The following is a 26,002-nucleotide window of genomic DNA, read 5'->3' on the forward strand; positions in this document are numbered from 1 at the left end:
TATGTCTGCCTCATTACTAAGCATTTAAAACAAAATACACACAAAAGCATATTTACTATGCTTACATTCAGCAGACTATTTATAGTTGACGTTGCACATTGAGGAAATTGAATTTCTCCTCTCGTACACTGCGTTCATTCCTGACTGGCCCAAGCAATGCATATGGAAATCAGTGTACAGTCTGATTCCATGTAACTGTCTAATATGAGAGCACAGGACACGTATTGTGTTATTGTATTTGAGTGTACTGTACTGTCTAATTGTTGAGCCCTCCCAAACTCTGGCTAAGAGGTTTATCTATTACTGCATCTATGACAACAAGGAAGTTCAACGAGTGCATGACAATGGTGTTCCCTCTGAGACATCTGGTACTGGGTGAACTAACACTACATTTGGAATCCCAGACCGCAGTTGGAAAAGAGAAGTGGTCGTAATATTCAATGCATAATATTCAATATATAAGTCAATGCAGAATTACACAGTTGGGAGGGGTTGATTTGATGTGGTACATAGAAATTGCTAACAGGATTAGTGGGCAGAATAAAGCTGGAGGTAATTATCATTTTAATGCGACTAAATGCCATCATACTCCATCTGGCATAAAACATTTAAAAGATGCGCTGACCAACCCTACTGATGAAGTTGTGGAACAGGCTTACTTTGCAGAAACACTGATTGTGCTTAACTCAATTTTGGTGACTGAAATATTGTCATAGAACACTGAATAGTGTCTTAGCCAACCATGTAACATACAAAATGGGAAATGCTATGCTACAGCACCAATTTGTTGCATACATGTAAACTATTGCAACTGTAGTAAAGTGGCAGACAATAAGTGTTTCTTCTAAAAGTGGTGGCTTTCTTTTACACTAGACTGCTGTGAAACAGTGAAACTTGCAATTTCCTCAGTTCACAGGGAACAGCCTTTACTTTGCTCTGTGGGAATTCCTATCCATTGGCACTCAGTGTTGCCCCAATCACTACAACACACATGGCTTCTGAGGTCCTAGTTGCTAGGCACTTTATAGTTTCTTCCTAGTTTGTTTGCAGACTGGCATAATACCAAAGAAGAAGAAGAATAGTTTCTTCTTCACTGTCCAAACAGTCTCTATTTGAGACATGTGACTTGTATCAGGAGAGGAAACTTACAGTAGATCATCAACCTACAACGACCAGAAGAACACACTGTATTGTAGAGAAGTAAAATTGTATATGTTGCAACCAATGTCTGGTAGATCAAGTGGAAATAAACTAGAGTAATGGGATATTAAAATGTGGATCTTTGATGCCATGTGGCACCAGAACTTTATATCAGTAGGCTACTGTGTACAACGGGGGTGGCTACTGGGTGCATGTGTGCAGGGTTTTGTTCCAGCCCCGCTCTAGCCTCTAGCACAGGCGTATTCAAATCTTACCCTACAAAGTCTGTACTACTGCTGTTTTTTTGTTCTACTTAATATGAATTGCACCCACCTGGTGTCCCAGGTCTAAATCAGTCCCTGATTAGAGTGGAAGCATGAAAAAAAAGCAGTAGAACTGGCTTCAAGGTCCAGATTTGAATTTGAGGGCTCTAGCACATCTGGATTTACGTATAAGCTGCTCATCAAGATCTTGAATTGCTGAATTGTGTGTTACCGCAGGGTTTGGAACAAAAGCCTGCAAACCCAGTAGCCACAAAGAATTGAAGACTAGGATTTGTGAACGTTGATTTTAGTTTCACCCTTTATGATGATGGTGGATCTGATACATTACAGTATTGTACAGAACAGGGCTGCTCTCTGGTGGTGACTGGTGCTGGTGATGAGAGGTTGGGGAGTCCCAATGACTCCACTTCCCACAGTGCACCACGGGACAACAGCGGCAGTCTTTAGATTAGAGGCGGGACTGGGGAAAGTTAACGAACGTTGTTGCTCAGGGCCAGTTTGCACTGACAACTTGTTTACAGAATGTAATTTAGGCTTAATATTGTCAAAAATATCACATTGATTGGTAAGGAATGAAGACAAAAAAATTGAAGTCTGCCAAAATTGGAAGCAACAGGAAGAAAGGTAGCTAGCTACGACTAGTAACGTCAATCTCAGTAGCTAGCTAACGTTAGCGAGCTGTGTGGTGACTGGTGGAAAATGTAGATTCTCATTTGAAGCTGCTTACTGCTAACTAGTTAGTTGCATGCTAATTAAATGGATATAGTGAATACTTGCTAATTGATGGACCTAGTAGCTAAGCCAATTTATGTCGCTTGTTTGTTGCTGCTAGCTAGCTCTGGTCCATCGCGCGAAAACAACAGTTAACGTTACCTGCTGTACTGATTGTGTTTAGTAACTTCAACTGTCTCCATATACTTTTGTAACACACCAAAGTAAAGATGTTTCTAGGGTGCTGAATGACTTTTCTCAGTATGAACAGGGTGTCATTTCTCCAAAATACGAAATAAACGACTTTTTACCGCCAGACAGCCTTTTGTCCAGGCGCATGCGTCGTATTGCAGATCCGACTCATGCACGTTGACCAGAGCTAGTAATTATTTTTTAAACAAGTAGTAGAAACTACTTTTACGATATGAAGTAACATCATGTAAGGTACATTGACAATATTTTGTTTCGCAGTCCCCAGTGATGTGTCCCCCTCCACAAGCCTCCCTCCTCTGGTTGAGGGTCAGCTGCGATGCTTTCTACGAGTGACAGTAAGCAGAGTTTTATGGACAGTCCCCAAGCCTTTCCCGACAACTTTTATCAGATTGCGCTGGTGGGGAGAGTCGTCCATTGGGACCCAGTTCAAACCACGGGATGCGTCACAAACGGCACAGAAGACCGTGAAGTCCACAGCTCGCTTTCCCATCCGATGTGGACCGAAGCAGTTCACATCCTACTTAACAGGTAACTCTTGCATGCATGGTATGCCACATTGTGTGATCCAAGCTGGCTTCAAAATATTCAAATGACCTGATGTTGATTTTCCCTAAATGTGTTGTCTGTATTACAGATATGGGCTCTCTGGTGCTGGAGGTGCTGACAAAGCCAGAACACCTGCCAATTGCTCGTGCTCAGGTTGCTGGGATTTCTCGGCTCTCTCTGTCACACTCCATCAGTGGGTTCTTCACTCTGGTGTCTCCAACGTCTGAGAAGCTTGGAGAATTACAGGTAGGGAGGCAGCAACCCAATTGAAAATGTGTTATTTAATTCTGATAGATGCTTTGTGGTTTATCTTGCGTTTCCCAAATTCTCTGTTAAAAGGCATCTGTGAATTGGATGAGTCTATATACAGATTGTTCTTGATTAACCTTTTTTCCAGGTATCGCTTGCTCTGGAGGCCCTGACTGAAACATACGACAGCAGCTGCTCAGTTCCCACCACAGACATGAGTATCGAAACGGCTGTGTCTGCATTCGGGTCCACATTGAAGCCAGCATCTCAGCCAAACATTCTGGTGGTGCCCTCCTTGTCCAGACCACTCTCTGTCAACAGTGGGAAAGAATCAGGGAGCAATACGCCAAGGTAGACATAGTCTACCTAATCTTATAGACCTACTTTCTGTTCAAGCAGCTTCTCTCTCTCGTTTTTCAGTGATGCTTTCATGCTTTTGTAATATTTTCAGAGGGAAAGACCATTTGTACTTCCAAAATGCCAGGATGGAAAAAAAGACTGACGTGGCACTTGAGAACCAAAAGCCAACATATAGTAGATCTCAACATGGACAGGGAGTGGCAAATCCCACAGTGCAGGAATCGCCTCACGGACAGGCTGCCAACGACATACTCTCAGGTTGTAGCCTACTACAGCATCAGGATGTACATACTGTAAAAGGGATCATATATTTGTACAATAGAGAAACTGTCTATCTTCTGCTAACATCCCTACTGTATCCTTTCCTGTTTTAGTTCTTTTAGAGCGTGGAAGCAAGCTTAGAAATGCCATGGTGGTATCAGCTTTAAAGTCTGACATTAACACTGAACTGGCTTTAAAAGACACTCCTCTACCTCTTCCAAAGGACAACATAGGAGCACCACCAATGTTAGTATTAAACTGAGATCAGGGGCCATATGTTTCAAGCTTCTCAGAATACATAGGAGTGCTGATTTAAGATCAGTTTTGCCCTTTAAATCATAAGGCATGAGACTACATGGATAGGGGGGATCTGATCCTACATCAGTGCACATACTCTGAGATGCTTGATACATATGGCTCCAGGCCTTTTAAAAATCTCTCTCATAGATGTATGAATGGCTTAGGGAACTCGTCTTGTTTTTGTTTCTCTAGGCCGTCCATTCCTCCCTGTGGAAGGCTACTGCAGAACATTCTGCATGCTGACTCCAATCTCCTGCAGTCTCCCCACAGTCCCCCAGACTACCTCAGCCCAGACTGTACTGCTGCTGACACTGAGAACAGGGCAGTGGATCTGCTGCTGGGCAGGTAGCCTTACCTTACCCCCATCTTAGCATATGAAGAAACAAACAAAACTGTGTCTTTACCTAGTAACTCTACCCACATGTACATATTACCTCGACTAACCGGTGCCCCCGCACATTATAATATAATAATATAATATAATAATAATATAATAATATAATATGCCATTTAGCAGACGCTTTTATCCAAAGCGACTTACAGTCATGCGTGCATACATTTTTTGTGTATGGGTGGTCCCGGGGATCGAACCCACTACCTTGGCGTTACAAGCGCCGTGCTCTACCAGCTGAGCTACAGAGGACCACATTGACTCTGTACCGGTACCCCCTGTATATAGCCTCACTACTGTTAGTTTTAATTTACTGCTGCTCTTCAATTATTTTTTATTTTTTACTTAACACTTTTTTTCTTAAAACTGCATTGTTGGTTAAGGGCTTGTAAGTAAGCATTTCACTGTAAGGTCTACACCTGTTGTATTCGGCGCTTGTGGCAAATAACATTTGATTTGATTTAATTGGTATCAAGTTGGTTATACGTTGTAGCTGTATAAGTAACTGTGCAGTATAGTTGTATAAGTAACTATGTGTGTTGTGTTCTCTCTCCTCTTGTTAGTTTGAACGGATCTGCTCTCCCTATCTGGGATGGAGAGGGCTCTCCTCCTGATTCTTTCCTCAGTGTGTATGGAGACAGTGAACTCAATGACCCACAGTATGACCAGAGCCTGCTAGAGAACCTCTTCTACAAAGCTCCTGTGAGTGTCTGCCATTAGTCAGTAACGCTAGTCCTCTGTTTACCAAGGAAACAATAGGTGGCCATCTGCACTTTTTTATAGTCCTTAATACAAAATGTTGTCAGTTATAGGTGCATAAGTTTGAAAAAGCAGGATCATGGAAAATATGATATTAAATATTACCATAGATGTTTACGTTGGCAATACTGTAGCCTTTAGGGTCACTATTTTACCTCTGTGTCCTTCAGATGTGTAACAACGGTCCAAGTGATGACGACAAGGCTGGTCCTTCTCCAAAGAAGAATCTCAAGAAGAGTGGTGATGGTGAAGAGCTGAGGCACTCTGGTCCAAAGAAAAGTGGAGGGTCAGTTATCCTCATTTCTGCTGTTGTCTCTACTGGTGTCTCTGTCTTTACTTTCTAAAGATATATTGAAGATTTCAAAATGTCGTAAGTCATTGTACAGTAATGAACCTTCTATGTCAGCCTGGACTTAGAAGATGTGCAGAATCCAGGGACTGAGGATATGCTTCCTGGGCTGAGTATGGATCAGCTCACTGTCCTAGGTGGGGTTCGGTTGGCCAGAGTGGTGATCCACTCCCTGACTGTGCCTCCAGACAGCACCACCACCACACCTAGGAAGATCTCTGGCAAAGGGAAACCTCCTCGACCCCTCTCTTCTAAGAAATGGTATGCACCATAATGAAACATGCCAATGGGCACATTCGTTTTGCATCACTTGGTTCCCTGGCTGAGTGGAGATTTCACTTTAGGATGCAAAGCTAACACGCCCAATGTTTAATATGTTTGTCTCGCCTTTTGTTTGATTACCATTATAATACAGAAGTCCTATGTCCTAATAGGGGCGGCAGGTAGCTTAGTGGTTAAGAGCGTTGTGCCAGTAACCGAAAGGTCGCTGGTTCTAATCCCCGAGCCGACTAGGTGAAAAATCTGTCGATGTGCCCTTGAGCAAGGCACTTAACCCTAATTGCTCCTGTAAGTCGCTCTGGATAAGAGCGTCTGCTAAATGACCAATTTATTTATTTTATTCTATGTCTGCTCCTGCTACATGTCAGTCTCTCTTTTCATAGCTCCTATTTTGTGGAGTACCTGTTCCCTGTAGCTTCCAGCAGGCATGATCCTAGTCAGGCCATGGCAGCAGAGGTGACACAAGTCTTCTCTAGTAAAGTTACAGGAGGAGGTAAGACTTTTCACATTGTCAAAGATTGTGTCCCTTATGGCACCCTATTCCCTATATAGTGCACTACTTTTGGTGCCATTTAGGACGCATGCCCATTTCTTTAGCATTATCAGAGAGTTTGATATTACATTTTGTATTGTGCATTATTAGGAATGATAACATGAAGGTTTTGTTAAAGATGTCTGTCTCACTCTGCATTGTAGTGGTGAACTTCCAGCGGCGAGGTGTGTTTCCTGTCCACTTCAGTGGGTCAACTATTAAGCAGTGGTGGGGAACAGAACTCTCATTTAACATCTACTCCAGGAAAAGCTCCCAGAAGAAAGTATGTGGACACTTGTATGACAACAAAAATCGACTCTCTTTTATGTTTTATTGTACAGTAACCAAGTCTCTGTGCTGCTTTACCAAAGTTATGTGCAGTGCATTCGGAAGGTATTCAGACCCCTTGACTTTTACAGCCTTATTCTAAAATGGATTTAAAAAAATATACACTACCATTCAAAAGTTTGGGGTCACTTAGGGGTCCTTGTTTTCGAAAGAAAAGCATTTTTTTTGTCCATTAAAATAACATCAAATTGATCAGAAATACAGTGTAGACATTGTTAATGTTGTAAATGGCTATTGTAGCTGGAAACGGCTGATTTGTAATGGAATATCTACATAGAGGCCCATTATCTACAGAGGCCCATTATCAGCAACCATCAGTCCTGTGTTCCAATGGCACGTTGTTTGCTAATCCAAGTTTATCATTTTAAAAGGCTAACTGATCATTAGAAAACCCTTTTGCAATTATGTTAGCACAGCTGAAAACTGTTATGCTGATTTAAAGAAGCAATAAAACTGGCCGCCTTGAGACTAGTTGAGTATCTGGAGCATCAGCAATTGTGGGTTCGATTACAGCCTCAAAATTGCCAGAAACAAATAACTTTCTTCTGAAACTCGTCAGTCTATTCTTGTTTTGAGGAATGAAGGCTATTCCATGCGAGAAATTGCCAAGAAACTGAAGATCTCGTACAACGCTGTGTACTACTCCCTTCACAGAACAGCGCAAACTGTCTCTAACCAGAATAGAAAGAGGAGTGGGAGGCCCCGGTGCACAACTGAGCGAGAGGACAAATACATTAGTGTCTAGTTTGAGAAACCGATGCCTCACAGGTCCTCAACTGGCAGCTTCATTAAATAGTACCCGCAAAACACCAGTCTCAACGTCAACAGTGAAGAGGCGACTCTGGGATGCTGACCTTCTAGGCAGAGTTGCAAAGAAAAAGCCATATCTCAGACTGGCCAATAAAAATAAAAGATTAAGATGGGCAAAAGAACACAGACTGGACAGAGGAAGATTGGAAAAAAGTGTTATGGACAGACAAATCGAAGTTTGAGGTGTTCGGATCACAAAGAAGAACATTTGTGAGACGCAGACCAAATGAAAAGATGCTGGAGGAGTGCTTGATGCCATCTGTCAAGCATGGTGGAGGCAATGTGATGGTCTGGGGGTGCTTTCGTGGTGGTAAAGTGGGAGATTTGTACAGGGTAAAAGGGATCTTGAAGAAGGAAGGCTATCACTCCATTTTGCAACGCCATGCAACGCCTCGTACAACGCTGTGTACTACTCCCTTCACAGAACAGCGCAAACTGTCTCTAACCAGAATAGAAAGAGGAGTGGGAGGCCCCGGTGCACAACTAAGCGAGAGGACAAATACATTAGTGTCTAGTTTGAGAAACAGATGCCTCACAGGTCCTCAACTGGCAGCTTCATTAAATAGTACCCGCAAAACAACAGTCTCAACGTCAACAGTGAAGAGGCGACTCCAGGATGCTGACCTAGGCAGAGATACCAAAAACTACTCCTATGTAGATATTCCATTAAAAATCAGCCGTTTCCAGCTACAATAGCCATTTACAACATTAACAATGTGTACACTGTATTTCGGATCAATTTGATGTTATTTTAATGGACAACAAATTTGCTTTTCTTTCGAAAACAAGAACATTTCTAAGTGACCTCAAACTTTTGAACAGTAGTGTATATCCTCATCAATCTACACACAATACCCCATAATGACAAAGCGAACAGTTTTTTTTGTTGTTGAAATTATTGCAAACAAAACAGAAATACCTTATTTACATAAGTATTCAGACCCTTTGCTATGAGACTTGAAACTGAGCTCAGGTGCATCCTGTTTCCATTGATCATCCTTGAGATGTTTCTACAACCTGATTGGAGTCTAGCTGTGGTAAATTCAATTTGTTGGACAAGATTTTGAAAGGCACACACCTGTCTATATAAGGTCCCACAGTTGACAGTGCATGTCAGAGCAAAAACCAAGCCATGAGGTCGAAGGAATTGTCCGTAGAGCTCCGAGACAGGATTGTGTCGAGGCACAGATCTGGGGAAGGATACCAAAAACTTTCTGCAGCTTCGAAGGTCCCCAAGAACACAGAGGCCTCCATCATTCTTAAATGGAAGACGTTTGGAACCACCAAGACTCTTCCTAGAGCTGGCCTCCCGGCCAAACTGAGCAATTGGGGGAGAAGGGCCTTGGTCAGGGAGGTGACCAAGAGCCCGATGGTCACTCTGACAGACCATGAGAAACAAGATTCTCTGTTCTGATGAAACCAAGATTGAACTCTTTGGCCTGAATGCCAAGCGTCACGTCTGGAGGAAACCTGGCACCATCCCTACATTGAAGCATGGTGGTGGCAGCATCATGCTGTGGTGATGTTTTTCAGCGGCAGGGACTGGGAGACTAATCAGGATCGAAGGAAAGATAAACGGAGCAAAGTACAGAGGGATCCTTGATGAAAACCTGCTCCAGAGCACTCAGCACCTCAGACTGGGGCGAAGGTTCACCTTCCAACAGGACAATGACCCTAAGCACACAGCCAAGACAACGCAGGAGTGGCTTCGTGACAAGTCTCTGAATGTCCTTGAGTGGCCCAGCCAGAGCCCGGACTTGAACCCGATTTGAACATCTCTGGTGAGACCTGAAAATAGCTGTGCAGCGACACTCCCCATCCAACCTGACAGAGCTTGAGAGGATCTGCAGAGAAGAATGGGAGAAACTCCACAAATACAGGTGTGCCAAGCTTGTAGCATCATACCCAAGAAGACTCGAGGCTGTAATCGCTGCCAAAAGTGCTTCAACAAAGTACTGAGTAAAGGGTCTGAATACTTATGTAAATGTGATATTTCTAATTTGTATTACATTAGCAAAAATGTCTTTAAAAAACAGTTTTTGCTTTGTCTTTATGGGGTATTGTGTGTAGATTGATGTGGAGAAAAAACAAACAATTTAATCAATTTTAGAATAAGGCTGTAACGTAATAAAATGTCAAGGGGTCTGAATTCTTTCCGAATGCACTGTATGTATAGATAGTATATAGATGGTATATTGCACCTGAATGCTCATGGATGTGTTCTGTGTTGTGTTCTGCAGCCTATAGCCATTGGCAAGGCTGTGTTCCCACTCCGATGTCTTCTGCAGAGGGAACAGCTGAGTCAGACTATCATTCTCCCTGTCCAGAGTCTGCAGGGGACTGGTGAGAGCCAGGACATCGGCTCCCTCAAGGTGAGCCTGCCTGCCACTGTCCACCATTTTGTGTACATCCCAAATGGCACCCTATTCCCTTTATAGTGCCATACTTTTGATCAGGGCCCATAGGGATTAGGGTTACATAGGGAATAGGGTACCATTTGGGACACTGCCTTTGTTACGTTCATCATATTTAGGAGGTTGTTGACATGTTGTTGAGTGTAGTGTTGAAATATTACTCATTATCTCAATAAATCTCCCTCTTTGTTTCTCCAGGTGTCACTTGAATTGGCTGCAGACAACAAAGATTTCTCATCAGCCAATGGTCAAAGGTCAGCTGGAGCTGGTTCCAGAGCCCCCTCCCGTGCCCTGACCAGTCCCCAGAGAGATGCTAGCCCCTCCAGGGTGGACATGACGACCATTAGGCCTCAGCATCAGGACACAAGAGGGGAGGATATCCCTCTATCTACTGTTACTAATAGAGATTCCAGGACGGGAAAAAGACCTGTGGCCCCTCAAGGTCAGTAAAGGAAGAGAACATGCTCAACTCAAATCCTCGTGTGTAAACAAATAAAAGGAGTACTAGGAACCAAAAATCAGTCACATAAATATTTTTCTTATTTCCCCACAAGGTCCCTCACCTCTCACCAGCCTCCAGACATCTCCTCACAGACCTCAGGCCTATCAGGTGGTGGTGGAGGAGGAGGACAGTGAGGTGCTGCTGCATGCTTTGCTCATGGTGCCTAATGGAAAGGACTTTAACTGTGGACCCATGCAGCCTCCTAATGTCTACCTGAACTGTAAGCTCTTTGGCCAGGATGAGACGTCCAGATCAGTGACCAGCTGGGGCCAGACAAACCCCTCGTTCAACTTTGTACAGGTAACTGAAGGAACAGATAATTTTATACCCTGTCAGTGTGATGCAGCTAAGGGCAGAGGAGGCTGGTGGGGTGAGCTATAGGAGGACGGGCTCATTGTAATGGCTGGAATGGTCTAAATGGAACGGAGTCAAACATGTAGTTTCCATATGTTTGATACCGTTCCATTGATTCCATTCCAGCCATTACAGTGAGCCCGTCCTCCTATAGCTCCTCCTACCGTCCTCCACTGGCTAAGGGTATTTATAACACAGGCAATGAAAACACCTCCCAAATGGGCCCTCAGCCTAGTCAAAAGTAGTGCACTATAAAGGGAATAGGGTGCCCTTATAATGTGATTCTATCTGCTTGTTAGATGTTGAGTTTAAATACTGTGTTTCTCAGGTGGCTCCTGTGGCCTTGACCTCGAGGCTGTTGGATAGGATGAGGAACAATGTGATGGTGATTGAGGTTTGGCAGAGAGCAGGAAACTCAGGGCAGGATCGGCTCCTAGGGCTGGTCAAACTACCCCTCCACCAGTTCTACATGTCCTTCAGGTGAGGGAAGGGTTTCAAAAAGAATATCTTGTTATAACTCACCCTTTGTACTATATATAAATAAATCATATAATACCTGTTATTATGGAAACAACTACTCAATGCAATGTGTTTTTGGTTGATTCATTCTTCTTTCTTTTTCAGAGACCCCAAGATTTCCCACCTTCTGCTGCAAGCTCAGTACCCAGTGTTAGGGGTGGACAGCTACATGCCAGTCATTGACGTGTTTTCAGGCATTATCAAGGGCAACCTCCGGGTGCTTCTAGCCATGGGCCTATCTGGCCAAATAGTATCTCTGCAGCGTATGCGGGAGGAAGAACTTGCCTCTGTGTCTCATCTCCCAAGACCAGCCCATTTGCTGGATCACCAACCACATAAGGAACAAAATGTTATTAACTATTCTTTTTTTTTTTGTCTTTAAAATGTTGTTTTTAATCAAGTTGTTTCAGGATTTCGCTGCTCAATGTTATTCATACAAGTCCAGGATTTCAGGTTAAATTCAATTACAGAGGTCCTTGTAACAGTTTGATCCTTGTTATCCTCCAGGTGAAGCCGTCTCCCGAGGAGTCTATGAGAGAGCACCTATTTGTGGTGAAAGTGGAGAGCGTGAAGGGGCTGACACCACTACAGTCTACAGTCTGGGGGGAGGCTGACTGTTATGTCCAGTACACCTTCCCTACTCAGGAGGAGCCTCCTGCTCAAAGTCTAGACCCAAATCTTTTAGAGTGCAGTAAGCAAATAGCTAATGTTTACATTTCTTGTCTTTGTCTGTGTCCCACCATACAGTGAGGGGGAAAAAGTATTTGATCCCCTGCTGATTTTGTACGTTTGCCCACTGACAAAGACATGATCAGTCTATAATTTTAATGGTAGGTTTATTTGAACAGTGAGAGGCAGAATAACAACAAAAAAATCCAGAAAAACGCATGTCAAAAATTTTATAAATTGATTTGCATTTTAATGAGGGAAATAAGTATTTGACCCCTCTGCAAAACATGACTTAGTACTTGGTGGCAAAACCCTTCTTGGCAATCACAGAGGTCAGACGTTTCTTGTAGTTGGCCACCAGGTTTGCACACATCTCAGGAGGGATTTTGTCCCACTCCTCTTTGCAGATCTTCTCCAAGTCATTAAGGTTTCGAGGCTGACGTTTGGCAACTCGAACCTTCAGCTCCCTCCACAGATTTTCTATGGGATTAAGGTCTGGAGACTGGCTAGGCCACTCCAATACCTTAATGTGCTTCTTCTTGAGCCACTCCTTTGTTGCCTTGGCCGTGTGTTTTGGGTCATTGTCATGCTGGAATACCCATTTTCAAGGCCCTGGCTGAGGGAAGGTGGTTCTCACCCAAGATTTGACGGTACATGGCCCCGTCCATCGTCCCTTTGATGCGGTGAAGTTGTCCTGTCCCCTTAGCAGAAAAACACCCCCAAAGCGTAATGTTTCCACCTCCATGTTTGACGGTGGGGATGGTGTTCTTGGGGTCATAGGCAGCATTCCTCCTCCTCCAAACACGGCGAGTTGAGTTGATGCCAAAGAGCTCGATTTTGGTCTCATCTGACCACAACACTTTCACCCAGTTCTCCTCTGAATCATTCAGATGTTCATTGGCAAACCAGACAGGCCTGTATATGTGCTTTCTTGAGCAGGGGGACCTTGCGGGCGCTGCAGGATTTCAGTCCTTCACGGCGTAGTGTGTTACCAATTGTTTTCTTGGTGACTATGGTCCCAGCTGCCTTGAGATCATTGACAAGATCCTCCCTTGTAGTTCTGGGCTGATTCCTCACCGTTCTCATGATCATTGCAACTCCACGAGGTGAGATCTTGCATGGAGCCCCAGGCCGAGGGAGATTGACAGTTATTTTGTGTTTCTTCCATTTGCAAATGATCGCACCAACTGTTGTCACCTTCTCACCAAGCTGCTTGGCGATGGTCTTGTAGCCCATTCCAGCCTTGTGTAGGTCTACAATCTTGTCCCTGACATCCTTGGAGAGCTCTTTGGTCTTGGCCATGGTGGAGAGTTTGGAATCTGATTGATTGATTGCTTCTGTGGACAAGTGTCTTTTATACAGGTAACAAGGTGAGATTAGGAGCACTCCCTTTAAGAGTGTGCTCCTAATCTCAGCTCGTTACCTGTATAAAAGACACCAGGGAGCCAGAAATCTTTCTGATTGAGAGGGGGTCAAATACTTATTTCCCTCATTAAAATGCAAATCAATTTATAACATTTTTTACATGCGTTTTTCTGGATTTTTTTGTTGTTATTCTGTCTCTCATTGTTCAAATAAACCTACCATTAAAATTATAGACTGATCATTTCTTTGTCAGTGGGTAAACGTACAAAATCAGCAGGGGATCAAATACTTTTTTCCCCTCACTGTATACCCTATATAGTGCACTGCGTTTGACCAGGGCCCTTTGTCTCAATGTTATAATAGTTAGCACTGCACTAATATGTTTCTTGTTCTAGCCTTGAATACACATTTATCACGTTTGACATGAGGGTTTGAGGTTGTCTGTTTGTCCTCTGCTAATGTACTGTCCGTTTCTCTCCTCTCTAGGTGTGAATCTGAGGCAGTTCCGTACCACCACTACCCTGTGTGTTCCTGACCCAGTGTTTGGCCACAGTGAGAGCCATGTGCTGCTGGCTCCTGTAGGAGTCCCAGTCCAGAGACTGCTCCTCAGCTCCTTCTCCAGCCAGGGACTGACCAACGGAGGAGGCATCCTGTTTGAAGTGTGGTGCAGGTCAGTTTGTGAGCCCTGTTCAAAAGTAGTGCACTATATAAGGAATAGGGTGCCATTTGGGACATCATCTGTGATGTCTTTCCTGACCACTAGAGGCCAGTATACACAATGTAACATTGTTTTTGCCTTGTCCAGATCTGTTTCTGTTCTTGTCAACTCAATTGCTGTCATTGTCAAGCCATGTTTGGCATGACAATGAGTGACAAGTTGACATGATAGCACAAACAGATTGGCACTCAAGCTTCCATTGTTTATTTTAGACTTCACTTTAACACAATTTAGTGGTGGCTTAATATAATTTATTTGACCCACCTTTGCAGGTACTATTACCCAAATGTCCGCGACCAGCTGGTGGCTAAAGGGATGCTGCCCCTGTCCAAGCTGTGTGCCATGGTGACCATGCAGAGACAACAGCCCACTGAAGCCCAGGTCTTCTCCCTTCCGCTGATGCCCAGGACTGACAGCCCTGCTGGACGCCAACCTCAGCCCTCAGGTAACACACACGCACACCGTTTATCAAAGGCACTCCTTTTGGCAATGCTGTACTGTAGTTACAGAACCTGAAATCAATACACTTTTCAGATTTCTTACATTTGTTCAGTATTTGATCAGTTAACTTTGTATGTACTCTCCAAGGATTGCTTGATGTGTATGTTCATTACAAACAACGTCCGTTGAGCTCTGATGTAAGGAGGGGGGCGGTTGTCTCTCGGGTGGTGACCATGGTGGTTCAGGTGCACAGGGCAGCAGGACTACAGGCAGCAGCAAGGTACCTCCATGTCTCCCTCTCTATTCCAATCATCTCTATTCTGAATATTTTGTTTAATTTTAACTTTATTTTAAACAGGGATGACGTATTGAGACCTAGGTCTCTTTTCCAAGTACGCCCTGTTAAATACAATATAAATAAATACACATTATACCCCCCTCACACACACATTAAAATACAAAAACACAGTCATGGTGAGCACAAATAAAACTTCACAAATCACCCAGAAAACAGTTACATTCCTCCACAAATAAGTTCACAATCAATACTTTAAATTGCCCGAACGGCACCAGACCATCAAGATTAAATGTATTTTTTATTTTGTTCAAGAAATACAGTGAATTAAAACTAAAAGCAGATTTTCCTAGCTCGGTGGAGAACCTAGGAACCTTGAGTTAACCAATCCTGTGAATGGGTTAGGCAACTCAAGTGTCTATACTTCAACAGCAAAATTAGATAAGACGGAAGTTTATGAAGTAGGGCCTTGTAAATAAAAAAGGAGTAAGTCCAGCCAACGTTTTGATGCAGTGATGAGTATGAAAACTGTCACCTTTAACAAAACGAAGGGCACTATGGTAGATGGCATCCAAAGGTTTAAGAGTAGTAGGAGCTGCACTATGATAAATATTCACTGCATTTCAATCAAATTTGTTTTATAAAGCCCTTTTTATATCAGCAGTTGTCACAAAGTGCTTTACAGTAACCCGGCCTAGTGCTTTACAATACATTTGCATTCACACTCAATTTGTTTCTAACAAACATACACTCCTACAGGGCTTTGTCAGAGCAAGATGAAATGTTCCAGTACTATGCTGATGTTGGGGTGAACGTGTACGTTACTGCCCAGCTCTCCTTCCTGCCTGAGAGTGAGAGGCGCAGTACCCGTGTGTCCGCCAGGACCTTCTGCCCAGAGTTTGACCACCACACCGAGTTCCCCTGTGAACTGCAGGTGATGGAGCTCACATGATGTAGATGAATGCTTGTATTGTTGTCACACAAGTTTTCCTATGGGACAATAAAACATGAATGAATTCATTCATTGGTTCATGCAGGTCCAGAGGGGCTCTGGGGAGACCTGCAGCCTGGCTGAGCTCCTGCAGGAGGCCACAGCTGTCTTCACTGTCTGGAATAGAGACAGTCGCAAGGGTGAGGAAGCAGCTGCAATGGGGTTTAGTCATACAATCAGAATACTGTCTGCATGAATTATTTTATTTATAAATGTATTTATTGGGTGCAATTGTAAACAAAAGCCATATCAGACATTAATATATCCAATTGACAATCATTGGTTCACTGCAGCTCAAGTACTCGATCCTACAAGTTGTATATTAACGTCAATTGTTACAAGGAAATGTTATTATACAATGTAATTTCACCGTTTGCTCATGTTCCTAATGTAACACTGATGGAAACTTGATCCAATGTGATTTATGTATTTATGCATTTTGTTTTATTACTGCAGTGATGGTCAGCCCAAGATCAAAGAATACTCTGTTGGGTACAGTGAGAATTCAGCTGGCTGATCTCATCCATAAAAGAACAGGTCCAGTATGCTGTGTAATACAGTCAGTCAGTGCTGTTATAAGGTCAGTCTTTACCAACCAACAGACTGCTTAACAGTACAGTATGTGTTGTGAATTCCCAGGTATCAGTGGGTGGTTTGGAGTGTCTCTGCCTCAGGACCTGACCTCATCTCCCAGACATCACATATTCGTGGGCGGCCTGGACGTCTCCATCTACTTTGCCCACCATGCAGATAGAGAGAGGGTCATCACTGCCGCCCGGGGCCTGGGCTGGGAGGTGGGCAGGGAGGAGGGGGTGGAGGAGGAGGAAGAGGAGCCACCCAACGAGGGAGAGGCGTGGGCTGAGACTCGGAGGACCGTGTCCCTCACCGTGTCTATGCCCAGAGCCTGGCTGCCTGTCCACTGTCTCCTCCTGCCTGGACACAGCGAGCTGCAGCGCTCCACCTACTGCTACTTTAGATATAAACTCTACGACGGAGAGGCCTTCTGCTCCCAGCTCAGACACCCTGGTCTGTCTGTGGAGGAGGATGGAGGTGGAGGGGAGGAGGGCCTGGCCACGGTGGCCTTCAGAGGAAGCAGGACAGTGGAGCTGAGGAGCAGCCAGCCCCTGCTGTGGTACCTCCGGGAGGAGAAGCTGGAGGTGCAGGTGTGGGTGGCCTTTGGGAAGGTCAGGAGACCTAGGCCTCATGACATGGACCGGCTGGTGGGCTCAGCCTTTGTGGACCTCTCCTCCCTGGCCAAGATGGCAAGGCACAAGCTGAATCTCAGTGGTACGTAATACTAATAATACATTTAATAAAAAATAATACATTTTATTTGCTCCTTTCAAGATACCCAAGGACACTAGCAGAGTTAAATAGAAAAAAAGTACTAAATAGCACAGTATTGATATAACTAACAGTCAATGACGACCTCGAACTAATCAATGACTATCTAGCCTTTGTAAATGCTATGTTGTAATATAATGTTACATAAGGGTCGTCAGTAACACACCTGTGTTTTGTTTGTGTAGGTGTGTACCCCCTGTTCAGGCGCTCCGCCCCAGATCTGAGTAGAGCTGCTCTGAGGGTTCACATCACCCTGACCCCTGGATCCCTCCCAGAGGAGCAGACACCTGGAGGAGGGGACAGCCAGGACCAGGAGGACTGTGACAGCCAGAGAGAGGAGGAGGAGGAGGGAGGGCAGGGAGGCCCCTCATCCACAGCAGCTGTGTCCAGACAGTCTGGAACACCCAGCAGGCACCAGACCAAGTCCTCCATGAGTGTAGAGCCTTCACAGCCCTGTGAGGTCAGCATGGAGGACACTTTCACTGTCACCATCACTGTGGACAGAGCCATGCACCTCAGTCTTAAAGGTACACATAGGCTACTTCCCAAATGGCATCCTATTCCCTATTTAGTGCACTACTTTTGACTATTGTGTAGGGCTCTGATCAAAAGTAGTTCACTATATAGGGAATAGGGTGCCATTTGGGACGCATCCCTTCCAGTAGGGTCATCCATTTTGATTGTTTCCTTTAACATCTTGTTGATGAGTCTGATGGTTGTGAGTGTTGTGTTGTCTCCTTGGCAGGCTGTCCTCTAGCTGAGCGTAGTGGAGGGCTGCCTAGTTGTTGTGTGTCCTACATCACGGCTGACTCTGCTGAACCAGTCACCACAGCTCTCATAGCAGACAGTCACTGCCCCGTCTGGGACCACCAGCAGGAGTGCAGGTAGACTACCTTTGTACCATCTATAGCTTACTTCAGAGTTTTAGACAACACACAGGGGTTAAAGTTCTCCGTCACTGAGATGGATTTCCGTCATATGGATTCTTTTAAAACATTTGGTCAAAACTCAGTTTAATACATGTACAAAATATCCTCTTTCCATAAAACCCTGATGGTCTCAGACAATCGATCTGAGATCGACTTGTCATGGGTAGAGCTGGGACGATAAATCAAAAATAATTAACACCAACCATACCAATCACTTTATCGCAGGCATTTAGCTGATATCGTTCATTACGATAAGTAGACTATACTAGAGAAATGTGAAGTTCGATAATAAAGGATTATTGTAATAAACTGTGGTGCACATTAATGTTATAAATGTATTGTTCTATTTATCATTATCACATCAATTCAGGCAATTTATCGCAAAATTGATTTTTTGGGGGGATATCGCCCAGCTCTGCTCATGGTATTTATTTTTGTTTTAACCCCTGCAACACATACTGTTTATGTAATATTCAGGCTTAATGGGCCCAAAGATGTAAAGGTTATCAATCCATATTAATGGTTGTTTGGATGATTATGAACAAATGTGCTGTTGAGATTATTGGAACATGCTTAGTTGAGAACACCCTCAGTCAGACCATGTCACGCTGAACTAATATACTGTTTGATAATCACAGGCTGTCAAAGCAACTTCTTCTGGATCCACAACAGTCCCTGGTGTTCAAAGTCTGGCACAAAGGAGGTACAGTGCAGCAATGTAGTAACACACAGTAATACTCTAGCTAACAGCCAACAATTCTTGAAGGGGATAAAGTTAGTGTTGTTTTAATGTTTAATGCACTTCTTCATTGGTCCTGTGTCTTGTTAGATGTGGAGCGGGTGATTGGGTTTGCCTCAGTAGACCTGTCCCCTCTCCTGTCAGGCTTCCAGTCAGTGTGTGGCTGGTACAACATCACTGACTTCAATGGCCAGTGCCAGGGCCAGCTCAAAGTGTCTGTCTCCCCACTGAAGGGAGTCCAGGAGCTGCGGGGTCAGAGACAAGCTGTGTGTGAAGATGGCAACAAAGACTCCTCAGTGAGTACAGCAGTGGCTGTTACTGTTAGTCTGACCCTGAGATGAGCAAAACTGTATTAGGTTCTTCCTAAAGCAACTTAGCATTTAGTATGTAGGTAAGTAGCCTTCTCTGAGCCAGAATGGCTCATAGCAGTCACAAAAGGATTTGAGTGCATCAGTGTTTTGTACTACTTCAATATCTTTGTGGGTTTAACAGCCGTGGTGCGTGTGTTTATTTGGCAGGTTCTGTTCCAGACTCTCCCCCTCTACTACCACACCACAGCCACATACAGCAGCTTCCCCTCCCACATCAGCCGCTACACAGAGCAGAGAATCAACTCCACACCCGACCGTCTAGACAGGCTGCTGTCAGAAAGGTACTCTAGGGCTTGTCTCTCTAGCTCTGTCCCTCACAATTCTTTCTTTAACATGCAAGAAATCAGTTTCAATGAGATGCAACATAAAGTGTATGGTATCATACAAACCTACCTGAAATTCACTTTGGAGAACCACTTCAACAAATGTAATGGTGTTACCTTTTTTTCTTCCTGCTATCCCCCTCCTCCTCCTCCTCCTCCCCCCCACTCTCCCCCTTTCTGCTCTCCCCCTAATCCTCCTGCTCTCCTTCTCCTTCTCCTCCTGCTCTTCCCCTCCTCCCCAATGTCTCAGGTCCAGTGAGGGTGACCGGCATGATGTGCACATGGACAAGGTGCGACTGTACCACCAGAGTCTTCATGAGGGGGGAGTGGGCCGACCCACCAGTGCTGCTGCAGGGGACGCCCATCCCTCCAGCTCTGTTCTGTTCTCAGCACTCAGGTACTGTGCCTCCATCCATAAGAATCTGGCACCCTATTCCCTATGTAGTGCACTACTTTTGACCATGGCCCATAGGGCAGGACTGTGTTTACTGTATGCCCACACAGAAAGTGTCACCAATGTAACTTTTCAATAAGGAATATGCTTGTTGTGTTTTTTCCAGGAAAAACCTAAGTGAGTTGGATGATATCCAGAGGTACTTCAGCCGTAAGCTGTCCACCCCTACCTTCCCCTCTCTGAGTGAGCAGGGCCAGGGCCAGCGCTCCAGACTGGACGAGCACAGGGACTCAGACACAGACTCCTCCCAGCTCCTCCTCAAGTCCACCCGCCTGGTAGGGGAGGCTAACAACCTCATCAGTGGTGAGATGCTCATACTTCTCCTGATTGGTCCCAAATGGCACCCTATTCCCATAGGGCTCTGTTCAAAAGTAGTGCACTATATAGGGAATAGGATCCGATTTGGGTTGCATACCTATTCAAAGGGTGTCCAAAATATGTTCCTTCATGTCTAAGTCTTGGAGATTGCCTTGTTAATACATTGTTATTATACTATTATTACAGTCAGGCCACTCAACACATCCCTTTCCTTTCTCCAGGTCTACAGGGACATCATTGCTTGGAGACAATACCTTCTAGCCCCCAAAGCAGCTCAACAACTCCCCCTGTTCCAGATGACCACCTTCTGCCTGAGGGCTCTGAAACATTCCCCCAGAGTGCTCCATGTTCCCATAAAGCATCCGGCTCCCCCCAGGAGGACTTGTCTCCTGTCCCTTCACCTGTACCATGTACGTGTCAGGAACACAGTGATTCTCAGGCTGATGAAGAGGATGACAAGGCCCCTGCATCTGAAGATGATGAAGGGGGAGGTCCCAGAGAGGAGGAGGAGGATGGAGATTATGAGGAGACAGTGGTGGAGCCCAGGCCTCTGAATGAGGTTACATCTCTAACAGACAGAACCAGCCCCTGGACCAGCCTGCTGTCAGACCCAGACCTAGCCTCTCTGGAGAGTCTGGAGGCACCAGAGGAGCACCAAGCCTCGGACTACTCCTACCAGCCCAGCCTCACCCAACAGGAGAGGGAGAGGTTAGGTCTGCAGACTGACACCCTGCAGGCTTGGAGCTTTGGTGAGCCCATAGGCAGCAGACTAGAGGAGAGGGATCAACATGTTAACTCTGAGTTCTCTCATGGACCAGACACAGACGAGGAGGAAGACACGGTTAATGATGGTGAGAGGACACTCCAAACCTCTGACCATGAGGCAGCACTACATCAGGAGTCCATCACTGCTCCTCTACATGAACAGTCCTTATTGTGTAGTGGAGAGACTGCTAGCAGGGTTCCTGTTGACAGAGATGCTCTGTCAGAGGATGAGATCCCCGGGTTGTTGTACGACACAGCTGCTTTCTCAGAAGATGACACAGAACATGTCGTTGGCATGTCTGACATATATCAGCCAGAAACATTCCTACACAGAGAAGACAACAGGAAGTCGAAACAGTATCCTTAGATTGTCAGCGTTGTTTTCTTACCTCTCTTTGTTATTCTAACTGTTTAGCTGAAGCTGAGTTTCATTGATATAATGTTTACAGTTTTAACATGGACCCAAGAATAAATACAGTACGTGCATGCTTGGTTTTTGCTTGTTCCTTAACTGCCTCTTGTCCAGCTCTGACCCTGTGGAGATCCCTAATTTCTTCCTCTCATCTCACCACATGGAGGCTTCTATGAGAGCTCTACGCATAGCACCCGTTTTCCCCCTGGCCTCTTCTGACCCAGTAAGTACAGTACCAGCCCTCTCCCCTCCTCTTTCTCTCTCTGCCTCAATCGCCTTTTTCTTCTGCTTATGGGATGAGCCTGAATATGCTATTATAGCAGGTTTTTGCAAGTCTAGACATGAGTAACTGAGACACAGATCAACATTTAGAGTAGTAGCAAATTATGCTGTAAGATGATCGATCGTAAGACTTATTCACTCTCGTTGCATTTTCGAGCCATGGGTTACAGAATATTGAGTCATTCATTCTATCAGGCACGTGTATGGAGCACACTGCTGACTAATAAGGAAACTGCCAGCGTTGCTCTACAGTCTTGAAATTGCCAAGTCATCATCTTCCAGTGCTAATATCCTGTCATACCAATGCTAAAGGAGGACATACACTGCTCAAAAAAATAAAGGGAACACTAAAATAACACATCCTAGATCTGAATGAATGAAATAATTTTATTAAATACTTTTTTCTTTACATAGTTGAATGTGCTGACAACAAAATCACACACAAATTACCAATGGAAATCAAATTTATCAACCCATGGAGGTCTGGATTTGGAGTCACCCTCAAAATTAAAGTGGAAAACCACACTACAGGCTGATCCAACTTTGATGTAATGTCCTTAAAACAAGTCAAAATGAGGCTCAGTAGTGTGTGTGGCCTCCACGTGCCTGTAGGACCTCCCTACAACGCCTGGGCATGCTCCTGATGAGGTGGCGGATGGTCTCCTGAGGGATCTCCTCCCAGACCTGGACTAAAGCATCCGCCAACTCCTGGACAGTCTGTGGTGCAACGTGGCGTTGGTGGATGGAGCGAGACATGATGTCCCAGATGTGCTCAATTGGATTCAGGTCTGGGGAACGGGCGGTCCATAGCATCAATGCCTTCCTCTTGCAGGAACTGCTGACACACTCCAGCCACATGAGGTCTAGCATTGTCTTGCATTAGGAGGAACCCAGGGCCAACCGCACCAGCACATTGTCTCACAAGGGGTCTGAGGATCTCATCTCGGTACCTAATGGCAGTCAGGCTACCTCTGGCGAGCACATGGAGGGCTGTGCGGCCCCCCAAAGAAATGCCACCCCACACCATGACTGACCCACCGCCAAACCGGTCATGCTGGAGGATGTTGCAGGCAGCAGAACGTTCTCCACGGCGTCTCCAGACTCTGTCACGTCTGTCACATGTGCTCAGTGTGAACCTGCTTTCATCTGTGAAGAGCACAGGGCGCCAGTGGCGAATTTGCCAATCTTGGTGTTCTCTGGCAAATGCCAAACGTCCTGCACGGTGTTGGGCTGTAAGCACAACCCCCACCTGTGGACGTCGGGCCCTCATACCACCCTCATGGACTCTGTTTCTGACCGTTTGAGCAGACACATGCACATTTGTGGCCTGCTGGAGGTCATTTTGCAGGGCTCTGGCAGTGCTCCTCCTGCTCCTCCTTGCACAAAGGCGGATGTAGCGGTCCTGCTGCTGGGTTGTTGCCCTCCTACGGCCTCCTCCACGTCTCCTGATGTACTGGCCTGTCTCCTGGTAGCGCCTCCATGCTCTGGACACTACGCTGACAGACACAGCAAACCTTCTTGCCACAGCTCGCATTGATGTGCCATCCTGGATGAGCTGCACTACCTGAGCCACTTGTGTGGGTTGTAGACTCCGTCTCATGCTACCACTAGAGTGAAAGCACCGCCAGCATTCAAAAGTGACCAAAACATCAGCCAGGAAGCATAGGAACTGAGAAGTGGTCTGTGGTCACCACCTGCGAAACCAGTCCTTTATTGGGGGTGTCTTGCTAATTGCCTATAATTTCCACCTGTTGTCTATTCCATTTGCACAACAGCATGTAAAATGTATTGTCAATCAGTGTTGCTTCCTAAGTGGACAGTTTGATTTCACAGAAATGTGATTGACTTGGAGTTACATTGTGTTGTTTAAGTGTTCCCTTTATTTTTTTGAGCAGTGTAGTTACTAGTTGGTCACTATGTGCCATTCCTCGTCCAGCTTGGCTCTAGACAAGTAAAGGGGACCAGTATAGGAGTCACACAGAGTGCACCAGTCTAGACCAGTCTAGTGACTGCACGAACTGAGCCAGTCTAGACCAGTCTAGTGACTGCACGAACTGAGCCAGTCTAGACCAGTCTAGTGACTGCACGAACTGAGCCAGTCTAGTGACTGCACGAACTGAGCCAGTCTAGTGACTGCACGAACTGAGCCAGTCTAGTGACTGCACGAACTGAGCCAGTCTAGTGACTGCACGAACTGAGCCAGTCTAGTGACTGCACGAACTGAGCCAGTCTAGACCAGTCTAGTGACTGCACGAACTGAGCCAGTGCAGCAGCTAATAGTATAAGAGGCCACTGCCTGCCTTAAAATATAGTTCTGGGGTGGGGGCTTTTATCATGAGAGGAACTGTCCTTTCTGCCCTGAGGATTGACCCAACTATTTAGCAGTGGGGGGGATCTCTCTCAAATTGTTTGCGTTGCTATTGAGCTAAGGAGAAAATAACCATTAGGCTCATCTCTAGAGAGAGGGAGAGACTCAGGGCGCTCCGCATGTCATTGGCTGAAATATCATAAAACAAGAACCCCTGAGTGTCTTTCTGTCTCAACGATGTGTTGAACTTTAACTGTGAGGTCACAGTCACTGGGCAGTCTGGCTATGGGAGATTTAGGTCTACTATTTGTGAGAAATCAACATTTATCATTAATAGCTCAGGAGTTGTTGTTCTAATGAGAATAATAATTTGGTTTTGGCTCATAACTCAGTTCAACAGCTTAAATAACTAAAGGGCAACTGTGGTGATAGGGAGGTATGCCTGCCTGTCCGGGCCCCTGCGTCAGACTGGCATGTATCCAGTTTCAAGAAGGGGGTGTGGAGGTGCAGTTGTTTATCACGCAATGGGACTACAGAGTTCGCAGGACATGTCAGAGAAAACTGGTTCCTGCTAGTCACTCTGTGCTAATATTAAAACAAACATCTGACCAGCCCTTTTAAGTGTAGAGCTCAGCGTGATTGATCACATATTTGTACGTATTTGACCAATGTGGGGCTGGTTCCGTTTTGATGGAGAAAGGACTGACTCATTGACACACAATGGTAGACATTTAATTATTTGCATTATCATGTTTTTTTTATCTCCATTTAAAGCTTAATGGTGAATGTTGTTTGCTTGCAAACTAAGAACAATATGCCAGTTTCTATGCTAAACAATAGATTGAATCTCATTTTTACAGAAAAAGAGCTCTCTTAGACATGGGATTCTCTGTCGGCGCGTTCCTCGTCCCAGGCCCAATATACCACCGTCGTCCATGAAGAAAGAAGAGACCAAGAGAATAGCAAAGATATTTGCATCTCATTTTAAAGACTAACATTAGCACTTTCTCTAAATGCTATTTGATATTGTGTGTCGTGCTGTATATAAGGTTGAGTGTATGTTTTCTAAAGGTTTATGAATGACCACATCTTGATTACATAAGTGGCAGCTCATGGACAGTGCTTTCTAATTATGTAAAGAATATGTACATTTAATTTAAATACTGTTTTTCTATTGTTTTTATAAATTAAATGGTTTGCCAGTGTAACTGATGTTTTTTTAAATGTATTATTACTGTGTGCACCAATGATCACTGATGTGGGAGACTCCCATAGCCTTTTAAGGATTATTGTCACGGGGAAAACATTTTGTCAAGTAGTCAACAGGGTATCAAGTGTTGACACCTGCCCAGTTTAAGATTTAAGTCATTTAGCAGTTGTCCTTGTTTTTCCAACAAAGTGATGAACAGTTTGTTCTTAGTGACGTCACCTTTGTTTGGATTTCAGCAGCTGTCAGGGTTAGTGGGCTAGTGTTAGGAAATGTATGTAATAGGGCTACATTGTTCTATTCTCTGCGTCACCAGGCAGTCACACACTATTCACAAGACACTTATTTTCCTGAAACCAGGAGACTGTAGGAACTTCTGACTGAAAACATGCACTAGCTCAGGCACACAGCCTCTCAGGGACATGTATGGATTGGCTGAGTGGATGGGTGCATGGGTGTTTTAGAAAAATATATAATTATGGAGTGTTACATAGTTATTGTAGTCTAATTTAGGTCAGCACTATTTCAACAAGTCTTATTGCCTTGGCTCCCTGCTGCAATGAAATTCATTGGATGTGAGACCTTTTGAGTTTAGGACAACTCTACTGTATCTTGCATATCGGTTGGTCAGTGTTACTGAAAATGACCAATTACATAATAAATGATGTATGGAAGAGTCTTGCATTTTTCCACAGATATAATTAAATGCATGTTTTTTTAAGGTTCAACAGAACATTGACTGTTGTAAAC

The 26,002-nt window shown here is 44.7% G+C and overlaps 1 protein-coding gene across 1 annotated transcript; it reads left to right on the forward strand.

Annotated features, from left to right (window-relative positions):
• The first annotated feature begins 1,884 nt into the window (after positions 1–1,884).
• Positions 1,885–25,926, forward strand: c2cd3 (C2 domain containing 3 centriole elongation regulator). The gene is made up of 35 exons (XM_045218016.1): positions 1,885–2,048; positions 2,607–2,876; positions 2,983–3,140; positions 3,292–3,494; positions 3,595–3,761; positions 3,878–4,010; positions 4,257–4,409; positions 5,019–5,157; positions 5,385–5,500; positions 5,621–5,824; positions 6,226–6,335; positions 6,539–6,657; positions 9,773–9,904; positions 10,145–10,388; positions 10,501–10,748; positions 11,131–11,282; positions 11,427–11,670; positions 11,829–12,012; positions 13,842–14,025; positions 14,346–14,518; positions 14,662–14,794; positions 15,569–15,743; positions 15,847–15,940; positions 16,257–16,337; positions 16,440–17,087; positions 17,330–17,671; positions 17,890–18,028; positions 18,712–18,776; positions 18,903–19,108; positions 19,331–19,464; positions 19,757–19,903; positions 20,067–20,263; positions 20,500–21,400; positions 21,570–21,678; positions 24,906–25,926. The coding sequence occupies exons 1-35, from the start codon at positions 1,997–1,999 to the stop codon at positions 25,038–25,040; spliced, it is 6,891 nt and encodes a 2,296-aa protein (XP_045073951.1). The 5' UTR covers positions 1,885–1,996; the 3' UTR covers positions 25,041–25,926.
• The last annotated feature ends 76 nt before the right edge of the window (positions 25,927–26,002 follow it).

Source organism: Coregonus clupeaformis, chromosome 6 (assembly GCF_020615455.1).
Source record: "Coregonus clupeaformis isolate EN_2021a chromosome 6, ASM2061545v1, whole genome shotgun sequence".
Classification (NCBI taxonomy): domain Eukaryota; kingdom Metazoa; phylum Chordata; class Actinopteri; order Salmoniformes; family Salmonidae; genus Coregonus; species Coregonus clupeaformis.